Below are 23,448 nucleotides of genomic sequence, written 5' to 3' on the forward strand. Positions count from 1 at the left end.
AAACGCGCGGAACTGCCCGTTCCCGCCCCCTCCCTTCCGGCCTCTCTGTCGGGCCCCGCCTTCTCCGCGCGCCGCGGCGCATCCCAAAAGCCGGAGAAGTGGATTCTGCGCTCCGCACGGTCCCCCAGCTGCAGGGTGGCCGCGTGGCCCGGGCTCATCGGCCGGAAGCCCGGCCCAGCGCCTCAAGTGGGAGCCGCCCCGAGAGGGAGCGGATGCGGCCGCAGTCCGCGCGGGTGAGCGTGCCCCCGGCCCCACGGCTCGGGCCTGCATCCCGTCCTACTCCTCTCGTGCGGGACCCGGGCGCCGAGCGGCGGCGGCGGCGGGACGGGCCCTGCGCAGTCACCTCCCCCTCCCTGTTCCCCCCCCCCACGCCCCCCGGCCTCCTGCCCAGCGCGCCCCGCCCGGGGCATGGCAGCGCCGTGACGTCACGCGCCTCTGCGTGCGGCGCCGCGGTGGGGGGGGCGACGCACGAGGGGGTCGACGTCAGGGGGAGGGACGACGCCCGGGGGGAGGGGAGGGGCGTTGGCGCGAACAGGAGCAGCGCGTCTGCAGCCCCGCCCGCTCCGCCTCCGTTCCGTCGCGAGGAGCTGCGTTCCGAGCTCCTCCCTCTCGAGTGCAGCCGCCCCTCCCCCACCCCCTTGACCTTTTCGGAGACTTGAGGTAGTAACTCTAGACCTTCACGTGCAATTTCGTTGGAATTTTTCTGGAAAAATGGACTCTGGCAATGTATCCTAAGAATTTTTGTTTTGAGAAAAATGTTTCTTAGCATATTTGGCAGCTCCCGAATTAGGTTAAAAGCCTGTTTACCAGACGCTGTCATTTTGCAAAAACCTGTTTGGTCGTAAGTGGGAAGCGCTGTGGTTGGAGGCTTGCACACGCTGAAAAGATGTGAGCTTCAAGTCCCTCAGCCTCCAGGTGCTGGGTCCCCCGTGAGAACTGAACCCACGCAGGATACAACGTAACAGAACACGCGTGTGTACTTCGCGCTCAGCTCTGACCTTGGAACCTAGTAACTGCTGCACACGTGTTACTAGTGATGCTTGTGGCTTTGTTTTAAAGACTCCAGTTGTGAAGTAGACCTTTTTCTTTTTGTGTTTTCGTTTGTGAACGTGTAACAGAAGGGTTTACCCCAGAATTTCTGTGATGTCTGGTATGTCAAAGTCCAAGTCAGTCCACAGACAGAGGTCAGTGGTGTGAAGCCGTGTGCAGTGTATGCAGACAGAACTGTCTTCACCCGGCGGACTTGGGCAGGGGCGGAAGGGAAGCTTGATGGGAGCATCGCCTTCCTCTTTTGAGGCAAAACCCGGGGACATGATGAACTTAAGGGTTCTTTATCTGTGACTTTATTGAGGGTAAAATAAATCTCAGTGTATAATTTCTTCCACAGAATATTGAAGGATGTTCGTTCCAAGATCCCTGAAAGTCAAGCGGAATGCTAACGATGAAGGTAGAAGTTGTGCAGCCAAGAAAGTCAAACCAGAAGCAGAAGACCCCCAGCTGGGTGCAGGCGGGGATGGTCCAGCCGGTGCCTCGGGTACCAAAGAAGCTGCACTAGCGGCGCATCACGGCGCCCAGCCGTGCCCTCTCCCCGGACCTGCCAGCCAGGTCCCTGAGGGGGGTCTGGCTGGACCCCAGCAGCGGGCGCAGGACAGCGAACTCCTCGAAGAGCCGGTGAAGTCCTTCTCCAAAACGCAGCGCGAGGCCGAGCCCGGGGAACCGGTGTGCGTGGTATGCAGGCGGTACGGAGAGTACATCTGCAATGAGACGGACGAAGATGTGTGTAGCCTGGAGTGTAAAGCAAAACACCTCCTGCAGGTTAGGGGAGCGGAGGAGCGGCTAGCGCCGGGTGGGCCACAGAAAGCGGGTTCTGAGCCAGTGGCTCCACGTCCCGCTTCGTACGTCTACACCGAGCACGCCTTCATCTCGAACCTTCGGGAGGACCAGATTGAGAACCTCAGACGGCAGCTGGGAATCGTGGTTCAAGGGCCAGGCGTCCCCAGGCCCATCATTGACTTTGAGCATTGCGGCTTCCCTGAGGCCTTAAACCTCAACCTGAAGACCTCGGGCTACGAGGTGCCCACCCCCATCCAGATGCAGATGGTCCCCGTGGGGCTTCTGGGCCGAGACGTGCTGGCCAGCGCGGACACCGGCTCTGGGAAGACGGCCGCCTTCCTGCTTCCGGTCATCATGCGAGCTCTGTTTCAGGTAAGGTAGAGCTCACCTGCATCAGCCTCAAGAGCAGTCAAGGTGTTCCCCAAGTGTCGTCCTCAGCTACGTTAAAATTGCAAACTGAAACCAGGTACTTAGACCTGTCTGTAGTCACTGGGACTAAATTTTATTATACTGAACCAGTCTCTTCATTGAAGGTCTAAAAAATTGCTTCCCTTACAAAGTGTTGTCTTTTTAACAAATTTTCTGTTCAAGGAACAGGCTTCGGGTTTGGGGCGGAAATGCTGCTGACCAGGTGAGCTGTGATTTTTGTGTCAATCTAGCCTGCTTCTATTTTGTGTTTTGAAAAACCTGATACCAAAGTCAGAACACTACTGTAGAGTTTCAAGACATACCACTAAACGGGATCTGCGTTTCGTCTTAAAACACCACCTTGCCTTACTCATTGGTTTATAAGCACTCCTGCACATAATTACTTTAACAGACGTCTTGAGTAACAAGTACTAGAGGGTTTGTGAGGTTTGGAGGATGGCAAGGGGGGAAAGGAGTGAGAAATGTAGGCGAAGGGAGAAGAGATAGAGGAAGTTTTGGCACGCTAAAGCGTAGTAGAAGATAATGTGAGAAAAAAATAAAAGACTAGATTTTCAAAATATAGACGAAACTCACCGGAAGACCAAAATAGAATGTTTGTATAAGTAAGGTCTCCGGACAGAGAAAGAAGTGAATCTACAAGAGCGCTGAGGGGAAATTAAGGGTAGGATGCCAGGCTTCACCCGGATCTTCAGGGTGACCAGCGCGTTTCTCTTCCGAAGAGGCCGGCTGGAGGTCGCACGGTCCAGTCGATGGGAAGCCAAACTTCAGTTTTCCCGCCTTGATGGAGGCAGACGGCTCTCCCTGGTCCTGATTGTGGTCTTGCATTGTCTGTCTGTGTTATGTGAGAAATGGGTGCAATTTATGCTGGTTTTGGAGGAGAATTCTGCAGTTGAGCAGGAGGCCGGTGGGCTGATGGGACCACTTTCAAAGAAGAGTGCTCCTGGGGCGGCCTTGAGGCTTGTGTCCACAGCAGCAGAGCTCATTGCTGGTATGTTTCACGTCTTTGCAGAGCAGGATGCCATCCGCGCTCGTTCTCACGCCCACGCGGGAGCTGGCCATCCAGATAGAGCGCCAGGCCAAGGAGCTGATGAGCGGCCTGCCCTGCATGAGGACCGCGCTCCTGGTGGGGGGCCTGCCCGCGCCCCCGCAGCTCCATCGCTTGCGCCAGCGCGTTCAGGTGGGCTCCCTGGACCGAACGCCTTTGCAGAGGACCTAAGCAATGCAGGAACTAAGGGTTTTCACCCCCTGAGGAACTTCAGAGTGTGATTTTAGGTGGCCTTTAAAGTCTTGCCACGTGAGCCTTAATTTTAAAGTTCGTTTTCCGTGGGGAAGGACAGGAGCACAGGTTAGGGAGGTGCCTTTTGTTTTCCCAACGCTGTCGGATGTTCTCACAGCCATGACCACCTTCAGTCATTGCGTTTGCTCTGGGAGGTGGGGTGGCGTACCCCCTCTTTCACGGTTGAGAAGATGAATCTCCGAAAGGTGGGCCTTATCTCAGGATCGTGGCTGATACACTTTAGAGTTTGATTCCTACAAACAAGGACATTGTCCTTCATCATCACAATCCAGTTGTAGACTCAGGAAATTCACGCTGGTCGGTTGGGATGCGTTAACATTGGTGTCACGGCCTCCGACCCCGGTCAGGTTTTGCTAGTTGTGCCATCAGCTTTTTTCCATCAAGTTCAGAGTCTTTCGTTGCTTGTAGCTGTCATGTCTCTCTCAGTGTCTTCAGTTTGGAACCCATCTTTCCTTTTTTCTCGGGATCTTGGCACTTTTTAAGGATTATAAGCCGCTTAGTTGGAAGAACAGCCCTCAACTGATTAGATTCAAGTTACGTGTCTTGAGTTTAGTTCTTTAACAGAACATCACAGAAGAGGTGCTTTTCTTTTCATCATATCCTTTTAGATGGCACACAGTTTCAATTTGTCCTTTAACGGTGCTTTTATCTGTCAAGTTAAAACGGTAGAGTTTGTTTGTACCCTTTGTGTTGAATAAGTATTTTAACGGGAGTACTTTCAGGTTGTAAATTTATTGAGGTTCACCAAACTTTCCACCTATTTACGTTTTTATATCAGTACGGACTCGGTTCCCTGTTTTTTTTACAGGGTTATAATCTGTTTGACCAGTGGAAGCACCTTCCAGTTGGTTTCTGTGTCTTTTTGTTATATCCTTGTCATTCTTTGACTACTTTCTTACTTTCCATCTAAAGAAGATGCTCCGTACTTACCTCGTTCTTTCCTGGCCTCAGCCCTGGAACTCTCTCCATGGAGCCCTGGCTCCTTTGGTGTGGAGAGTAGTATTCAGAAACCGAGACCTGGGCTCTACCTGGGCTCCTTGCTGTTGAGCTGTCATGGCTTCTGGGACCTCAGCCTGTCCGAGACCAGGAGTTCATGTTTATACTTCCACTTCTCATTTATCACAAGCTTCCTTTTACGTTTTCTGTTTCCATGTTGGTAACTCTGACAATGAGAAACCTGCCATCCCTTGTCCTTTATGTAGTTATTCATCTGCCCCATCCCCCGGCATGTCACCAGTGTCCCTCCCTCACAGCGATGCCTTCCTCCCTGGACTCTGCCCTGCACGGCCTCACCCCTCCTCGGCGCGGCTGCCGCCCCGCCTGCCGCCCGGGCCAGGACTCAGACACCTGCCCTCTGGGAGGAAAAGCAACTGAAGCGTCTGTGTGCTCGGCAAGGCTGTCTTTCAAGAGTAAGGACAGGACGAAGACCTACTCAGATAAACAAAACCGAGAGAGTGTATTGCCAGTGGACCATCTAAAGGAACTTCTGGAGGAAACCTTTCTGCAGATAAAGAAGATTCCAGAGAGGAAGGTGGGGGGGGGGGTGTGTGTGGAAGGAAGCTGGTGCAAAGTCGGCAGTAAGTGTGTGGGCAAAGCTAAACAAACACAGGCCGAGCGAACAGTGACCAGGAACAAGCCGTGGTTTCAAAAATGGGGTGAATACCATCCCACAGCGTGAAAGGGCAGGCGAGATGCGACCGCGGTAAAGCATCGCCCTGGATCTTTCAAGAACAAACTAAAAGTATCGATTAACTTTATATTAAGTCATAGATTTGTTGACATTCAAGGCGAAGCACTCGAAGAATGAAAAAAAAGTTGGTAACTTCCAAACCATCAGAGGGGAAAATGGAAGAGAAGGAGTGAACTCAAGTCAAAGTAATTAAAATTGACTTGATATTTGTGGATGTCTGAAGTACCACGCCAAACCCCGTGTTCTGGGGATACAGACCTTTTATCATCCGCGGCGATGGTACCACTGTGCGGGTGTGGACTGGAAAGTGGGTACAACTGAACATAGGAGGTCATTTGTAACCCCACCGGAGTTATCCCGGCACTGTCTCATTTAATCCCCGCGTTAGTTTTTAGCATTTCCATCTTACGACGGGAGAACAGAGACACCGTTATTAAATGCTGGAGCCACGATTCCTGCTGAAGTTTGACTAAAGAGCCCCCACTTTTAACCACAACTTCAGCTAATATATTATAAAACTGTTAAGACCCTTGAGTGACCTTAGAGTTCATTGTACCCAGCCTCGTAATTTAAAAGTGAAATAGCAGGCCCAGAGAGGGCAAGGGGTTTCACTTGTTTACGGAGCCAAACAGCGGTGAGCGTGCTCGTGAGGCCCTCCCGGTGTGGCCCCTGCCAGGTTCTCAGGCCTCAGCCGCCTTCTCCCCCCTCCACCCACACCAGCCTCCCTGCCTCCGGGCCTCACCGGACACGATGCCCTTTCCTCTCCCTGGACCTGCCCGTCTTGCTCAGTCCCACTGCTCCTGTGGGTGTTGGCTTGTGTTTTAGCAGCACTGAGTACGTCCCTCCATTTATCACGTCCTGTCCTGATCCTCGTGAGCACGTGTTTGCTCTGTTTCTTCCTTAGTGTCATGACTTTCACGAGAGCAGAGACCAAGTCTGACTTACTCATCATCGAGTTCCGAGTAGTTACACCAGAGTCTGGCATGCATTGGCCACTCAGTAAGTGTAGAATGAAGGAATACGTGCGTGAATGAACGTGATCGAACTTTCTAATTTGCCTTTTCTCTTTCATTCAGGTTATCATAGCAACTCCTGGGCGACTTCTGGATATAATAAAGCAGAGCGCTGTAGAACTTGGCAGTATAAAAATTGTAGTAGTGGATGAAGTAAGTAGTGGTGTTTAAAATCGTAGTTCTGTATAATCTGTGAAAAGCGCTTTATAGTTGTATAATTGCATCGTGTATTCAGGCATTTTCTCTCCCAGAGGAAAACAATTCGGGGATTTTTTTTTTTTTAATTGGCATTAGTGGTTCTTAAGCTGGTTCCTGTGTAGCACTGCAGCTAAACGAAAATTAAACCACCGCTGTCTTGTCTTAATTGACTGAAAATGTAAACTTAACAGGTATACTGTATTCTCAAGTATTAAGCTTTTTTAAACATGCTGGGTGTCATTTGTCTACAAGAAAAAAGAAAGAAAGAAATCAGTGGCAAATAACTCTCAGCGGGAATTTTGGAAGTAGCTAAAGATGCTTAGTTGGAGGAGCTTTTCTATTTTTTTCTATGTGGACACAGGTGTCTGTGGTTGTGATTTTCTGTGTTGCATAGAGCAAATAGGCATTTTTTTTAACGATTTTTTAAAAATTTAATTTTAATTTTATTTTATTTTTGGCTGCACTGGGTCTTCGTTGCTGCACGTGGGCTTTCTCTAGTCGCGGCGAGCGGGGGCTACTCTTCGTTGCGGTGCGCGGGCTTCTCATCGCGGTGGCTTCTCTTGTTGCGGAGCACGGGCTCTAGGCGCGCGGGCTTCAGTAGCTGTGGCTCGCGGGCTCTAGAGCTCAGGCTCAGCAGTTGTGGCGCGCAGGCTTAGTTGCTCCGCGGCATGTGGGATCTTCCCGGACCGGGGCTCGAACCCGCGTCCCCTGCATTGGCAGGCGGATTCTTAACCACTGCGCCACCAGGGAAGCCCCACATAGGCATTTTTATACTTTGGGCTTGCTTAATAAGAAGTAAATGTGTTATTATTTGATGACAATCGATCACGCGACAGCCGGGTGGGGCACGGCCGTCCTGCCTTCATTCTCGTCCCGCTGGCTGTGACGGGGCAGAGGCCTGGGCTTACCCAGCAGTGATCAGTGCTGACCAGTGACAGCAACCTGGCCTGCATCTGTGGCGCCAGGGAGTAGCCTCGGGACAGCAGAGGGTGTGGCCGCAACACAGCCAAGACCCAGAACACGGGGGTTTGAGCCTTTACTGCGCCTGCTGTGAAACCCTGGGCAAGTCATTTCATTTTCCAGAGTCGTGGCAAGGAAGAGTAGTGGTTGTGAAAACGTCTCCCACTGAAAAGTCCCGTATAAATGTAAAATAGCATCCAGTCCTTTAGAAAGTGCTGCTAAGTCAGCGTTTTCCTGGCCCGGCCTTTGGGAACCTGATCTGCTGCGTTGGACGGTCATCCTACGGCCACCCTGAACGTGTGGCTGGGGTCCCCTGTGGATAAGCCCATGTCCTTAGGGTTCCCCTCCCCGTCTTAGGAGCCTGAGGATGATCCTCGTAGAGAATTTATTCACGCCCCCTTCTCTTCAGAGCATTTTCGTTTTCTTATGTTAACATGCTTTCTGGGGCACCCCAGGGCTGCGCTCAAGGTGATGGTGCGGGAGGAGTGCTGTCCGGCAGAAGTGCACCGATGCCCGGCTCCTTGGTGTCTGGGGACAGGGCTCCTGTGTGGTCAGGGGAGGGGAGCTGGTCAGCAGCATAATCGGTCACATACTGAAACTGAAGTCTGCACAGAGATGCTCTTTGGGTGCAGGGGACGAGCCCTGGGTGAGATGGGTGGTGTCACAAAGGAGCTTTAAACACCCTCCCAGCCTACCAGGTGCCCTGTTCACAAAAGCAGGCGAAGGCCTGAATTTGTCCCGAGAGCCGAGGTTTGCCCTCCCCCCGTGCAAGCTGTCAGTAGGACCGTGTGATGTGCTCAGGGTTCAGGAGGGGAAATGAGAGGGTCACTCCGTTGGCTTCTCAGAGGTCATGGGACTTGACCTGAGCCTCGGAAGAGGGAAAAGGATTCAGAAGATGAGAGGGGGCATCCAGGGTCCCAGGTGAAGAGCCTGAGGCGAGCCGACTCGGCCGGGTCGGGCGGCGGGAGAGCCGGGCCTCCCTGAGGGTCCTGCGTGAGAAGAAACGGGAGGTGAAGCCGGTGGCTGGCGGGTCAGGTTGCAGAGGACCCGGAAGGGAGGACGCAGGGGAGTTTGGCTGTGGCCTGGGGGCGGTGAGGCTTAGATTCCTGGGCGGGTGTGCCACGTGGGAAGTGGTGGTTTACGGGGTCTGCTGCTGCGTGCGGGGGAATTAGAGGAGGAAGAAGAAAGCCAGCCAGCAGCCCGGACGAGGGGGGAGGGCCGGGGACGGGGTGGAGGCAGGCGTCGGGGTTCGCCTGAGGGTCACAGTGAATCGTTACGGGTCGTGTGATGAGCGGACACCCGTAGGACGAAGCGGGTGGGGTGCGCCTTGATTTAGGGCCCACGGGACGGGCTGGGGCTCGGTAGTCACACTCGAGTTGGCCTTGGAGATGTGGCGTTTCACGTGGGTGCCGGATGAAGGGGGGGGTTCCAGACCCGTGCGTGAGAGTCCGAGGGACGCGCGGCTTCTCTAAGGAGGAAGTTGAGAGAGACAAGTAGTGGGGCTGAGGCTCTGCCTTGTGCAGCTGCGGACAAGCCAGTGAACAGAGAGGTGGTCTGAGAGCCAGAGGGAAGTGGGGACAAATGATGTCACTGGGGAGAGAGGCCACTGTTCGGGGGTGGGGGGAGGGGGCCGGACACGGAATGGTCAGGCCGGAAGTCTAAGACAATCCTTTAGGATTAGGAAAGTCTGCCGTCACCCTCCGCGTCATCTGTGTCCCGAGGATCCTCTCCCACCCCCTCCTCCTGCTCTTCCTTTGTTCCGTGTCCGTGACTCAGAACCTTCCCTCTGGAGCCGCCCTGCAGGCCTCAGGCCCCTGGTCTCTGCTCTGGGCACCGTCCCTCTCCTGCAGTGTGTTCCCTGCCCCACCCTGTGACCAGGCGCGCTGCTTGCGTTTGCCCAGTGGCTGAGATGGAGAGCCAGAGCTCGTGCTTGGATGCTCTGGCTCCGTGGGTCTGGGTCGGAGTCCGGGAGTATTTGCACTGCTTGCCTTTAGGGAGGCTTGGGGCATGCGGACCATGCTAACTGCTGGCGTACAGTTAGTGCGTATTCCGTGCTGAGAATATTGAACGCTTATCTATCTCTCACATCCATTTTAGGGCTTTTCCCGCGCTAGCCTTTGTTCTTGGTTGTGAGGATGTGACGGAAAGCGAGGTGAGCTGTGACACAGGCGTGTACTCAAGGTGACGGGACAGAGGCGCCCGAGGAGAGGGGGCCCTCAGGTGGGAGGGGCCTCTGGGGGGCCCTCTAGGCTGAGAGCTCAGGAACGGGAGCTACCACGCAGAGATCCGTCTGGAGGAAGGGCTCTAAGCGGGAGGAGGGCCGCCGGCCACGGGAGGACAGGTGAGGACAAGTGGCGAGTGGGGCAGGTCCCGGGGAGGGAGACGGGGTTGCAGGAGGGGCGAGGGGGAGGCCGGAGGCCGGGGCGGGGCGGGCGCCGTCCTGGCGTGATGGGAGGTCTCGGGAGGCTTGGGCCGGGGAGGAGCCCCTGCGACACGTTCTCGGGCATCTGTCTGATTGCCTGAGGTGAGCCGGTGCTGGTCGGCCGAGGCAGGAGTCGGGGGTCCGCACAGACGCCAGCAGAGTCTGCGGGGCTCTTGGTGGATCGGAGGCGGGGTGATGACGATGAGAGACGAAATAGAGGTGCCTGACGGTGCTGTCTCCCGAGATGCGTGCTGGAGTGGGACTGGGTCTGGCAGTGGGAGAGACGGTCTGTTTTGAACATGTTCAATTCCAGGGGCCTTGAGGTCCAGCTGTGGCTGCCGGGGTCAGTGAGTCTCCACCGCTTGAGTCCAGGGAGGAGGTTATGGCCCCGAGTGAGGTTTGGGGCGTCTTTGCCGTGTCCGTGGTGCCCAGAGCCCTGGAACTTGTTGAGCTTCCTGGAGAGAGAGCGTGGGTTGAGACGCAGGGGGCCCTGGGGCTCATTGACGTACAGAAATTGTCTGAAAAGGGAGAGCCAGGGAGGGAAGGAAGACCAGGGTTTGAGGGAGGGCTGGTCAGGATGTGCCGTGCTGTCATTTCACTGTATCGTGTTCCAGGGATGCGAACGTAGGAAGTTTCCCTTCTGGGCCATCAATTCTGGAAAGGTAGGGCCTCCTCCCGTGTCCTCACCGTCGAGCACACAGCACTGAGCTTGGTGTTCAGGACGAAGGTTTGGAGCCAGTGGTCCCCGGTCCGCACCCCGGCTCCAGCACATCGTAGGGCACTGTGTCCTGTGCCTCAGTTTCCACATCTGTAAAGCGGGGTCACGATGGTGCCCGCCTCCCACCATGCTCCCTTGAAAGGTGCCCGGCGTCCAGTAAATGCCCATCGAATGGGGACTGTCAGCCACCGTCGGCTGCGAGTCAAGGTTTGCTGAGTGGAGTGAATGTGTAGCCTGGGGACCCTCAGGAGTGAAGTTTTGGTGGCAGAGATGGAAGTCGGGTTGTCCGGGATTAAGGACATCACGAGCAATGAAAAAATGCAGGCGACACCAAGAACAGTTCCCAGAAAATTAGGCCAAGTTTGCTGTTTAATTAGGGGACACCTACGTTCACCTCTTACCTTGTTTATGCTTACTCTGTATCCAAGTGCTGTCTCCCCCCGGGGACTCTGAGATTTTCAGAGTAGCCTTGTGTTCATTGTGAGTGGCTCTACTATTAGAATCACCTTAAATTTAAGTAGTGCTTTTAATTCTAAGAGGTTTTTTAAAGTACATGTTCCCCCACATTTTAATCTGTTAACATCCGTCTAAGGTAGGTAGGAAATAGATTTATAAGTGGAAACTGAGGTGTAGAAAGAGTAAGATTTTCCCAAGGTCTGATTGATAATGGCTTTCAAAAAATACAGTTTAGATGGGAATCAGTCATGAATATTGTTTAGGTAGCGGTGTGTGTGTGTGTGTAAATGAAACAGAACTTTCATGAAACAATACTTATGCTTGTGACATGTGATTTCTCTATTCTCATATGTTTTATTTTGTCCTATTTTGTGGTTTTAAAAAATGCTATTCATGGCCCATTCTGCAGTTTGAATAGCAACTGTATTCTATGAGTAATCCACATACATTAAAGAGAAGTTAGAGGGACTTCCCTGGTGGCACAGTGGTTAAGAATCCGCCTGCTTGGGCTTCCCTGGTGGCGCAGTGGTTGCGCGTCCGCCTGCCGATGCAGGGGAACCGGGTTCGCGCCCCGGTCTGGGAGGATCCCACATGCCGCGGCGCGGCTGGGCCTGTGAGCCATGGCCACTGGGCCTGCGCGTCCGGAGCCTGTGCACCGCGATGGGAGAGGCCACAGCAGTGAGAGGCCTGCGTACCACACACACACACACACACACACACACACACAAAAACCAAAAAAAAAAAAAAAAAAAAAAAAAGAATCCGCCTGCCAATGCGGGGGACACGGGTTCAAGCCCTGGTCCGGGGGGATCCCACATGCCGCGGAGCAACTAAGCCCGTGCGCCACAACTGCTGAGCCTGCGCTCTGGAGCCCGCGAGCCGCAACTGCTGAGCCCGTGTGCCGTAGCTGCTGAAGCCCATGCGCCTGGAGCCCATGCTCCACGACGGGAGAGGCCACCGCAGTGAGAAGCCCGTGCACCGCAACGAAGAGTAGCCCCCGCTCGCTGCAGCTGGAGGGAGTCCCCGTGCAGCAGCGAGGACCCAACTCAGCCAAAAATAAATAAGTTAAAAACAAATGATTCTTTAAAAAAAAAAAAGAGAGAGAGAGAAGTTAGAAACAGGAGGAAAAACACCCATATTCCCATTGAAATAACCATAAATAACCATAGTCATTGTATTTCTTTTTCATTTTCTCCTGGCCTTGAGAATTCAGACATTATTTTGTAGACACTGGGAAACTTTAAAGGATTTTAAGCCTGAGTGTATTATAATCAGACTCATAGTCTCCACGTGGAGAACAGCCTTTAAGCAAGAAGTCTGGTTCCCAGGAGGGAGGGGAGGGCTTGAGCCGGGTAGTGGCTGTAGGGAGGCGGAGGAGGGTTTCCAGACATAGTTAGCAAATGGAAAGTAAGTGAAGCCCTGGTGGCGTCTGCGTAGTGGGATGATGGGTGAGGTTAGTTTTCTCTACTGTGTTTTGTTTACCAAGTGTTCTACAATGAGCATGTTCTTACTTCTAGTTTTTAAAACTAATGATAATAATTGCATCTTAAAAAGAGTTAGACGAAGACTTAAAGATGGCTGTTGAATGTGGCACCTGGGGAGTGATTGATGACCTGAAGGAGCCACTGAGGGGTGGGAGGTGAGCCCTGGACCGGACAGTGGGGGGGGGGGGGGCAGGGAGGCGGAGGAGGGAGACCGCAGGGCTGGAGGACTCTTCCGGGAAGTTTGGGTGAGAAGAGAAACTGAAGGAATTTATTTCTCATGGTCTTATTTTTTCTGAACCAGGAGAAGCGAGGACATCTACTGAGATTAACGGGGCTTAGTGGGATTGCTGAGGAACGTGGGGGTGTTTGCAGACACACTGTGGGTGTGTGTTCTCTCTTTCTGCTGGTTAACTGAAACGCTGAGAAGGACCATGCTGGTACTTTATATACTTTATCTTATTAATCCTCATCACAGCCCCAGGAGGTAGTTACTAATATCATTTCCATTTATAAAGGAAAAAACTAAGGCTGAAAGCTCTTCATTAACTTGCTTGAGGTCTTAGGTAGAGCCAGGATCAAACCCAGACCATCGTGATAATTTCATATATTTTAAATGTCATAGAGTGAATAATATTAAAACAAGTGATCAGGGCTTCCCTGGTGGCACAGTGGTTGAGAGTCCGCCTGCCGATGCAGGGGACACGGGTTCGTGCCCCGGTCCAGGAGGATCCCATGTGCCGCGGAGCGGCTGGGCCCGTGAGCCATGGCCGCTGAGCCTGCGCATCCGGAGCCTGTGCTCCGCAACGGGAGAGGCCACAGCAGGGAGAGGCCCGCGTACCGCAAAAAAAAAAACAGAAACAAAAACAAGTGATCAAGCTTCAGTCTAACTGACAGCACATTAGTGGACACTAAAACAATTCAATGTCTTATTTTCCAAAATTATAGGCACCCAGATTATATTTGAAAATCAAGATAGCCTTAACTTTTCTTTATTTTAAAATTAAAAACTTAAAAAAATTTTTTCTCTTTTTTTCAGAAATACATTCATTGTTTTTATTTTTTTTAATGTTTGTTTATTTTTGGCTGCGTTGGGTCTTAGTTGCGGCACGTGGGATCTTTTGTTGTAGCGCACAGGCTTCTCTCTAGTTGTGGCACACAGGCTCCAGAGCTTGTGGGCTCCGTAGTTGTGATGTGCGAGCTCCAGAGCACATGGGCTCTGTAGTTGCGGTTCACAGGCTCAGTAGTTGTGGCACGCGGGCCCCCGTGTCATTTGGGATCTTAGTTCCCAGACCAGGGATTGAACCCTCGTTCCCTGAATTGTAAGGTGGATTCTTAACCACTGGACCACCAGGGAAGTCCCTCATTGTTTTTAAAAACCACCAATGCAGAGGTATATACAGAAGTGAAAACCCCCAAATTAATTTTTGTTTATTTGAAATCATATTTTATTATAAATATATGTTCGTGGTAAAAAAAAAAAAAAAATTCAAGAACTTCCCTGGCGGTCCAGTAGTTAAGACTCTGCGCTTCAAATGTAGGGGGCGCCGGTTCAGCCCCTGGTTGGGGAACTGGAATCCCAGATGCTGCACGGTGTGGCCAAAAGAAAAGATCAAACTTTGCAAAAAGCTGTAAAATGAAGAATAGAATCGTCCACGCCGAGCTCACAAGTCTTCTCCCCAGAGTTAGCAATTAACTTTCCTGAGTATATACACAAATGGTCTCATGTTATACGTAGTGTTCTCTATTTTGCTGCTTTCCTCCTAGCAGGGATAAGGAGCTTTCTGGTCATTTTTCATGCTAGCACCGTGTTGCATGGTATGGATCTACCATAATTTACTTACCAAGTCTCCTCCTGTTGGATATTTAGGCTGTATATGGTGGGGTTTTTTGGCCACTATTACTAATGCCGTAATAAAAATCTTTGTATATCATTATAAACGTAGTTACACAATATGTAGTTTTATATAAATATATTTTTTTCCCAGTTAATCCTTTGGCTTTTGACATTGAGGTGTATTTTTCTGTGTAAAGAGTCTTAAATTTTTTACGTTCTTAATTGTATCCTTTTTTTTTCTAGGGTGGCCCTGGGTTTTCATGTAGGACTAACTTTACAATGATTTTGTTTAGGCGGATACCATGTTAAAGATGGGCTTTCAACAGCAAGTGCTTGACGTTTTGGAAAACGTGCCTCATGACTGTCAGACCCTTTTGGCGTCAGCCACGATTCCAGCCAGCATAGAGCAGCTCGCAGGCCAGCTCCTGCACGACCCCGTGAGAATCGTCGCTGGGGAGAAGAACCTGCCCTGCTCCAACGTGCGCCAGATCGTGTTATGGGTGGAAGAACCAGCCAAAAAGAAGAAACTGTTTGAAATCTTGAATGTGAGTGGTAAAGCCGTCAGCCCTGCTTTGTAGATTGCGCTTGCATTTTTCACAGTTTTTTGGTTTTTTTGGCCACACGGCTTGTGGGGTCTTAGTTCCCCGACCAGGGATTGAACCCGGGCCTTCCGCAGTGAAAGCATGGAGTCCTAACCGCTGGACCGCCAGGGAAGTCTCCACGGTTCTTTTTTTTTTTTTTTTTTTTTAATAAATTTATTTATTATTTTATTTATTTATTTTTGGCTGCATTGGGTCTTCGTTGCTGTGGGCAGGCTTTCTCTAGTTGCGGCGAGTGGGGGCTACTCTTTGTTGCGGTGTGCAAGCTTCTCATTGCAGTGGCTTCTCTTGTTGGAGCACGGGCTCTAGGTGCGCGGGCTTCGGTAGTTGTGGCACGTGGGCTCAGTAGTTGTGGCTCGCAGGCTCTAGAGCGCAGGCTCAGTAGTTGTGGCGCACGGGCTTAGTTGCTCCACGGCATGTGGGATCTTCCTGGACCAGGGCTCGAACCCGTGTCCCCTGCCTTGGCAGGTGGATTCTTAACCGCTGGGCCACCAGAGAAGCCGTCTCCACAGTTCTTGAGAGAGTGCTTTTTAGATGCAGCTTCAGGGGAACCTGCTGTAGATGTTTAATGATAAATTGCTTTGCTTACTTCAGAATTCTTTAGGGTTCAAATAAATTTTTATTTGTGAAAACATGCAGTATAGACGCAAGGTTGGTTTTTTCCCCATTATTATAGAAAGATATTTAAATATCAAGGTTATTCCCAAAGAATATTTTCTTTGTTTAAAAAATTTTTAGTAGTTTTATATATAAGGTAAAGACAAGTTCTTTCTTGGCTGTTCTGTCCTTGAGAAATAGAATTTTTTTTAACAGTAACTGGTTTAAGCAGAAATTTGTTAAGTGGGTGGTATGTACAAGCGTAGTTGTTAAAAAGACAGTATTAAGTTAAATATGGTTTATTTTGACTTACGAACAATTTTGGAAATTTTAAATTGCACTTAAAATCATTTCTGCAGTTTTAATGAGGTGATGCAGAAGTGTGAAGGACATACACTGTTTGCCTTCTGTTTGTGCATATTTTAAAGAAAACACTCATTTTAACAGTGTGCCTTTTTTCCTTCTTAGCAGTGTTGGTAAACGTGTTGATAACTAGCTTATACTAATGCTCTCAGAAAAACGTCCCACTGTAAATTATGTTATAACAATAATTTTAAATATGTGTTTTTAATGTTTCAGGATAAGAAACTCTTTAAGCCTCCAGTGTTAGTATTTGTGGACTGCAAACTAGGAGCAGATCTGTTGAGCGAGGCCGTTCAGAAAATCACAGGTCTGAAAAGCACCTCTGTGCACTCAGAAAAGTCACAGCCGGAAAGGAAGAACATACTGAAGGTGACACCCAGCGTTCTGTTTTCTTCTCTTTCCTGTAAATCTGTTTTGCCTCATTTTCAAGAGATACCATAGTAGCTGCTGCTTTTTAAAGCAGACCTTTTTTTTTTAATGACCCTGAGAACTTCAGGCAAGCAGCGGCGTGAAGTTAATCGTTCCTCTTCCTCGGGCTTCTGTGTTTTCGGAGCAATAAGCTTGTCCCTTAGGGATTGTCTCCTAAATAGATTAATCATTCAGAATCTGCCATTTCTGAAATCAGGTCACTTTGGACTGAGGCATAGAGTAGTTCACCTTTGGAAAAGGTTTGCCTGAATAAATTATTAGAAAAAATTTTGGGTTGGGGTCGGAAGGCCTTTAAGCTACGTATGTCTCTCAGATGTACTAAGACCTATACTTACCGCGAAGGTATTGCAACAGCAGTGTTGAAGAAAGTGTTGAGAAAAGAAAGGATAATCTGAATGACGGAAAACCACTGAAGATAAATCCTCAGTAATGAATTTTGTTGCTGTTTTGGAAAGGGTTTACTTGAAGGAGACTATGAAGTTGTCGTGAGCACGGGGGTCCTAGGAAGAGGCCTGGACTTGGTCAGCGTCAAGCTGGTTGTCAATTTTGACATGCCTTCCAGCATGGATGAGTATGTGCATCAGGTAAAGAGATTTTATATGTTACTACCATTTTGCTCATGAATTTTCTTATGCAAGGCATTGTCGTTATAATGGTAAGTTAAAAAAAAAGGATGTAAAACTGCATGTATTTTTGCTTCTAAAGTATATAAACTAAATTATGTTTTTCAAAACCATATGGGTGCCTAGAATGCATTAAAAATTAATTGGAAATAAAAAACTAAAATGTTTATTAAAAAAATTTAAGTGATTAGCTTTTGGTGTAGTTTAATTTTCTTTATATTTTTTGTTTTCTTCAGTGAGCATATTAAATGGCTTTTATAAGCAGAAAAAGAGAGCTTTGTTTAAAAAGGTTGTTTTAAGTTGCTGCATCTGGCCAAAATAAAATCGATCTGCTGAAGTGTTTGTTTTTTTAGGAATCATGTCTTCATCTCCTCTTCATACCCTTATTCGCTCTAGACTTTCACCTTTCAGAGTTTGGTTCCTTTCCTTTGCTGCCAGAGATAACAGCAGCTCTTCTTTCTCGCAGAAATAAAGACTCTCTGAGCGCCACGTTATCTCACTGACCGCTACCTGTCTTCCTTCTCCGGCATCACTTACAGACTCTTCAAGTAAAGCCTTTCTCTGATGTTCTTAGAATCACCTCTGAATGTCACATTTACTGGAGGAGTTGCCCACTGAAATGCCTGTAGCGCCCTTACTGAGTTGTTGCTTTATTTTTCATAAGACTTAATAATCTAGCAGTCTGCTCTCTCTCTCCCTCCTTCTCGCTCTTTTTTCCTTTCTTTCTTTCTTTTTTTTTTTTTTTTTTTTGGTACCACCTCATTTACCCGTGCCTCAGGGATTTGACTGTTCCACAGGAGCTGATTGTTCACGTAACTGAACTTTATTTTCTTCCAAACTTTCAATTTAATGATTTTGGCTGGACGGGACTTCCCTGGTGGCGCAGTGGTTAAGAATCCGCCTGCCAGTGCAGGGGACTCGGGTTCGAGCCCTGGTCTGGGAAGATCCCACGTGCCGCGAAGCAACTAAGCCCGCGAGCCACAACTACTGAGCCCACACACTGCAACTACTGACGCCCGTGCGCCTAGAGCCCGTGCTCCGCAGCAAGAGAAGCTGCCCTAGAATGCATTAAAAATTAATTGGAAATAAAAAACTAAAATGTTTATTAAAAAAATTTAAGTGATTAGCTTTTGGTGTAGTTTAATTTTCTTTATATTTTTTGTTTTCTTCAGTGAGCATATTAAATGGCTTTTATAAGCAGAAAAAGAGAGCTTTGTTTAAAAAGGTTGTTTTAAGTTGCTGCATCTGGCCAAAATAAAATCGATCTGCTGAAGTGTTTGTTTTTTTAGGAATCATGTCTTCATCTCCTCTTCATACCCTTATTCGCTCTAGACTTTCACCTTTCAGAGTTTGGTTCCTTTCCTTTGCTGCCAGAGATAACAGCAGCTCTTCTTTCTCGCAGAAATAAAGACTCTCTGAGCGCCACGTTATCTCACTGACCGCTACCTGTCTTCCTTCTCCGGCATCACTTACAGACTCTTCAAGTAAAGCCTTTCTCTGATGTTCTTAGAATCACCTCTGAATGTCACATTTACTGGAGGAGTTGCCCACTGAAATGCCTGTAGCGCCCTTACTGAGTTGTTGCTTTATTTTTCATAAGACTTAATAATCTAGCAGTCTGCTCTCTCTCTCCCTCCTTCTCGCTCTTTTTTCCTTTCTTTCTTTCTTTTTTTTTTTTTTTTTTTTGGTACCACCTCATTTACCCGTGCCTCAGGGATTTGACTGTTCCACAGGAGCTGATTGTTCACGTAACTGAACTTTATTTTCTTCCAAACTTTCAATTTAATGATTTTGGCTGGACGGGACTTCCCTGGTGGCGCAGTGGTTAAGAATCCGCCTGCCAGTGCAGGGGACTCGGGTTCGAGCCCTGGTCTGGGAAGATCCCACGTGCCGCGAAGCAACTAAGCCCGCGAGCCACAACTACTGAGCCCGTGCGCCTAGAGCCAGTGCTCCGCAGCAAGAGAAGCCACCGCAATGAGAAGCCTGCACACCTCAACGAAGAGCGGCCCCCCCTCGCCGCAACTAGAGAAAGCCCGTGTGCAGTGACAAAGACCCGACGCAGCCAAAAATAAATAAATTGATTAATTAAAAAGAAAAAAAAATAATTTCGGCTGGAAATCTGTCTAGAGTACTAAAATACTTAAGAAGCTTCTTTGCTCGTTAAATGGAGCATATGCTGGTTACACCTATGTGCCCGTCTCTTGCTCTCCCCAGGTCAGCCCTGTGGCTGGCGGTTATCACGCTACAGCCACTGTACTACAGACAGTGTGCCTCGGAGATGCTGACAGGTGCAGAGCTGCGTGCCTCTCCTCAGGGGCCACAGATCCTTCTGCTTTTTCTGTATTTGGGTGTTTTTTGTTTGTTTCAGTCATCAAAGGACACATACACACAATAACAAATCACGCACATAACGAAAGATATAAAATGAAAGGAAAGTCTTTTCAAGGAAGCCCTCCTACCTTTGAGTGGTTCCCCCAGTTAACACTGCAGAAACGGTGAATGCATGCATGTGTGCACAAATGCGGACGTGCTGTGCGTGCCCTGTCACACCTTCCACACAGATGGGACCAGGTTATACCCACTATTCGGCGCCTTCTTTCTTTTTCTCTTTTAAAGAGGAAATATATTTATTTTATTGAAGTATAGTTGATTAACAGTATTGTGTTAGTTTAGCGATTCAGCTCTATGTGTGTGTGTATATATAAAAATAATCTTCAGATTATTTATTTATTATTATTTATTTATTATTTATTATTATTCAGATATATATATATATATAATAATCTTCAGATTCTTTTCCCTTATAGGTTATTACCTACTATTGATTAGAGTTCTGTGTGCTATATAGTAGGTCCTTGTTTTTTATTTATTTTCTATACAGTAGTGTGTATCTGTTAATCCCAAACTCCTAATTTATCCCTTGTCCCCCTCCCTCTTTCCCCTTTAGTAACCATAAGTTTGTTTTCTATGTCTGTGAGTCTCTCTGTTTTGGAAATAAATTCATTTGTATTTTTTTGTTTTGTTTTTTTTAGATTCCACATATGAGTGATATCATATGACATTTGTCTGTCTCTGACTTACTTCACTTAGTATGATAATCTCTCTGGGTCCATCCATGTTGCTGCAAATGGCATGATTTTATTCTTTTTTATGGCTGAGTAGTATTCCATTGTGTGTTTATACCACATCGTCTTTATGCATTCATCGGTCTGTGCCTTCTTTGTCTATTAAATAGACCTTAGACATTTTTCCTTAGCAGCACACACACTAGGTGCCATTTAATAAGTTAATATGCATTGAGTGCTTAGCCTAATGCCAGGCACTGTTCTAAGCTCTTTAAATGTTTTTACTTGTTGAATCTGGCTTGTTCTGTTTTCGTGGCTGCATGGGAATGTATTATATGGATGTCCTGTAATTTATTTAACAAATCCTTCACTGCTAGACAATCAGATGTTTCCAGTGTTTTGTTATTAAATAATACTGCAGTGAACACCTGTATACGCAGCTCCCTGGGCCTCTCCTGCAAGTACATCTGTAAGAGAAATTCCTAGTGGGAGAACTGCTGGGTTAAATGATATGGGTATTTAAAATTATAGTCAGTATTCCCACGTGTCTGATTTTTAATTTCAGGGGTGGTAAGCTTCTGGCGAAATAATGTTGTATTGTTAACATTAGCTATCTTTGGCCGGGCTGTGTGGCTTGTGGGATCTGAGTTCCCCAACCAGGGATCGAACCCAGGCCCACGGCAGTGAAAGCACCGAGTCCTAACCACTGGACCGCTGGGGAACTTCCTAGCTATTTTTTAGAATTTGGAGACCGTTGCCGTTAATTTTTAACTGCTTTTTATCTCAGTATAACATATATATGTTACAGTATAACAGTATAAATTACGTCTCAGATGTAATCCACATGCTATACAATTTGCCAATTTAAAGTGTACAATTCATTGGTTTTTAGTATATTCGTAGAGTGGTGCAGCCATCAGTATAATTGATTTTAGAAAATTTTCATCACCCCCGGAAGAAACCCCTTGCCCCTCAGCAGTGACCCCAGTTCCCCATCACACATGGACACACCCTCATTCTCAGGCAACCACAACTGTCCTCGGTGGATTTATGTCTTTTGGACATTTCATGTAAATGGAATCATACAGTGTGTGGTCTTTTGTGACTTGCTTCTTTCACTTAGCATAATGTTTTCAAGGTCCACACGTTGTTTTAGTATTTTACTGACCAATAATATCCCATTGTAAGGATACGCCATATTTGTCCATCCATTCATTGGTTGCTAGACATTTAGGTTGTTTCCACTTTCTGGCTACCATGAATAATGCTGTGAACACCCAGGGCCATGTTTTTGTGTGGACATATGTTTTCATTTCTGTTGGACATAAACGTAGGAATGGAATTGCTGGGTCCGTGTTGAACATCTTGGGGAACCACCAGACTGTTTTCCCACGTAGCTTCATGTTTTACATTCCCACCAGCAAAAGTGTAGGTGTCACATTTTCTCCATGTCCTCATCAACATTTACATTCTGTTTTTAATTATAGCCAGGTTCATGGGTATGAAGCGTTTTTGATTTGCCTTTCCCTAATGACTAATGATGTGGCACATCATTTCATGTACTCCTTGGCCATTTGTGTACCTTTGGAGGGATGTCTGCTTAAACCCTTTGCTTTTAAATTGGGTTGTCCTTTTGAGTTGTAAAAGTTCTTTATATGTTCTAGAGACCCTTGTCAGAAACATGATTTGCAGATACTTTCTCCCATTCTGTGAGTTGCAGCTATTAATCTTTAGTTTTATTGAAACAACTCAGTAAGGTAAATAAATCAGGTAAAAACAAAAGCTGATACTGAAAAACAGCATCTCCCCCTTATTTCTCCCCAGTCTCATTCTCTGCGGGCCAGAGGTTTCTTCTTTTACAGCGTTAAAAATATTCTGTATATCGGCGGGAACTATCTCTTCATTTAGATAATCTGAGTATACTTTAAGTTCTACATTTCAGTTAAGGAGCAGAAATTGACCATGATTGTGTATTTCCCTCCCTTCTGAAGAGTTTCTCAGTATATTTGGAGACACGTTTTGTTCCTTCTCAGGGGTCTCCACAAATTTGTGTCTGTTTAACTCTGTCAAAACGAGAAATAACTTTATGCAAAAATGGACTTGCTTCCGTCTCACGTTTCAAGGCACTTAAGTACTATAAAGGAGATACAGTCCTTTTGCTCTTAATGCAGTAGCCTTCAAAAAGTTTCTACCCTAACCCAGCCAGAATAAGAAATATCTTTGTCTCTTTCCCCCCTGCACATACCTACAAACATGCACACGCACGCGCACACGTGCATAACTGAAACACAAGTTTCACAGACAGTACTCACTTTTATTATTTTTATTTTCTGTTTGGGTCGTTTCCTTAACCCTACGCTAGCGGCAGCCACTAAATTGATTTCACAAGTATATTGAGGCGAGCAACTCAAAAAGTGCTTGCTGACCAAACGTTCATCTTGGTGAAGCTTCTGTAAATACTAGTCTTCATTTTCTTTCAAGAGACGTTAAGATGCTGTGTGAACATTTGGCAAACGTCCTTTGCATTTCATTTCAGGTTGGAAGAGTGGGGAGATTAGGTCAAAATGGAACCGCGATTACTTTCATCAATAACAACTCGAAAAGACTCTTCTGGGATATTGCGAAACGAGTGAAACCCACAGGGTCCCTTCTGCCCCCGCAGTTGTTGAATTCCCCTTACCTTCACGATCAGAAGAGAAAGGAGCAAAAGGGTAAACAGATGCAGAATGGTCTGGTTACCGGGGCTAATCTTATGGACATCATTAGAAAACATGATAAAAGCAATTCTCAAAAGTGATTTGTTGTTCCACGTTGAATAACTTTTATTGCATATTGTCAGTGAAATTTCTGTACATTATTCCTGTACGGTTTGATGAATGTGACATGCACATGAAACAAAAGGTTGACATGATGTAAAAAGTTTTAACAGACTATCAAATTTATACAGCAATATTGTATTTTTTTTCCTTTTTAATTTTCATAAATTAAAAACAGAAAGTGAATGGCTAAGTTAAATAAAAATTTATTCTCTGGAAAAAGTCCTTTTTTTTTTTTTTTTCAATAAATATTCCTTGTAGCTATCATCAAAACCAGAAAACCCACACAGCCTGACGCAGATGGTGATTCTTCTGTTTTACATCCACTGTGCTGCATGCACGTTGGCGCCTGGATTATTGTTGAATCAATGAATATTTTGGAGGAAAGCAAATGATAAAAAATGAAGAAATGGTCAGTGCTCCTTTTGAAAGAAATGTTAAATATCTATTTTCTGTCTCCGTTTTCCTTTCGGCTGGATAAACGTAAATGTATTTTACATCTGATGTGGGCTGCTCATCAAATAATGAGTTATGTGAATGTTGCGTTGCAATGTGTAGTTTTATGTTAATGCCACTTCGCTAATTCAGTTGATTTATTTAAAAAATAAATTTAAAAAGTGTA

The 23,448-nt window shown here is 47.5% G+C and overlaps 1 protein-coding gene across 8 annotated transcripts; it reads left to right on the forward strand.

Moving 5' to 3' along the window:
* The first annotated feature begins 63 nt into the window (after positions 1–63).
* DDX59 (DEAD-box helicase 59) lies at positions 64–23,048 on the forward strand. 8 transcript variants are annotated; one of them, XM_024130684.2, is made up of 8 exons: positions 64–233; positions 1,388–2,205; positions 3,272–3,439; positions 6,326–6,415; positions 14,628–14,879; positions 16,110–16,262; positions 16,778–16,906; positions 22,547–23,048. In XM_024130684.2, exons 2-8 carry the CDS (start codon positions 1,399–1,401, stop codon positions 22,805–22,807), a joined length of 1,860 nt encoding a protein of 619 aa, XP_023986452.1. In that variant the 5' UTR covers positions 64–233; positions 1,388–1,398; the 3' UTR covers positions 22,808–23,048. The 8 variants fall into 8 exon arrangements, with proteins under 8 accessions (XP_023986452.1, XP_028344072.1, XP_023986453.1 ...); XM_028488271.2 differs by lacking the exon at positions 22,547–23,048 and adding an exon at positions 17,412–17,933; XM_028488267.1 differs by lacking the exon at positions 64–233 and adding an exon at positions 579–660.
* The last annotated feature ends 400 nt before the right edge of the window (positions 23,049–23,448 follow it).

Source organism: Physeter macrocephalus, chromosome 4, assembly GCF_002837175.3.
Source record: "Physeter macrocephalus isolate SW-GA chromosome 4, ASM283717v5, whole genome shotgun sequence".
Taxonomy (NCBI): domain Eukaryota; kingdom Metazoa; phylum Chordata; class Mammalia; order Artiodactyla; family Physeteridae; genus Physeter; species Physeter macrocephalus.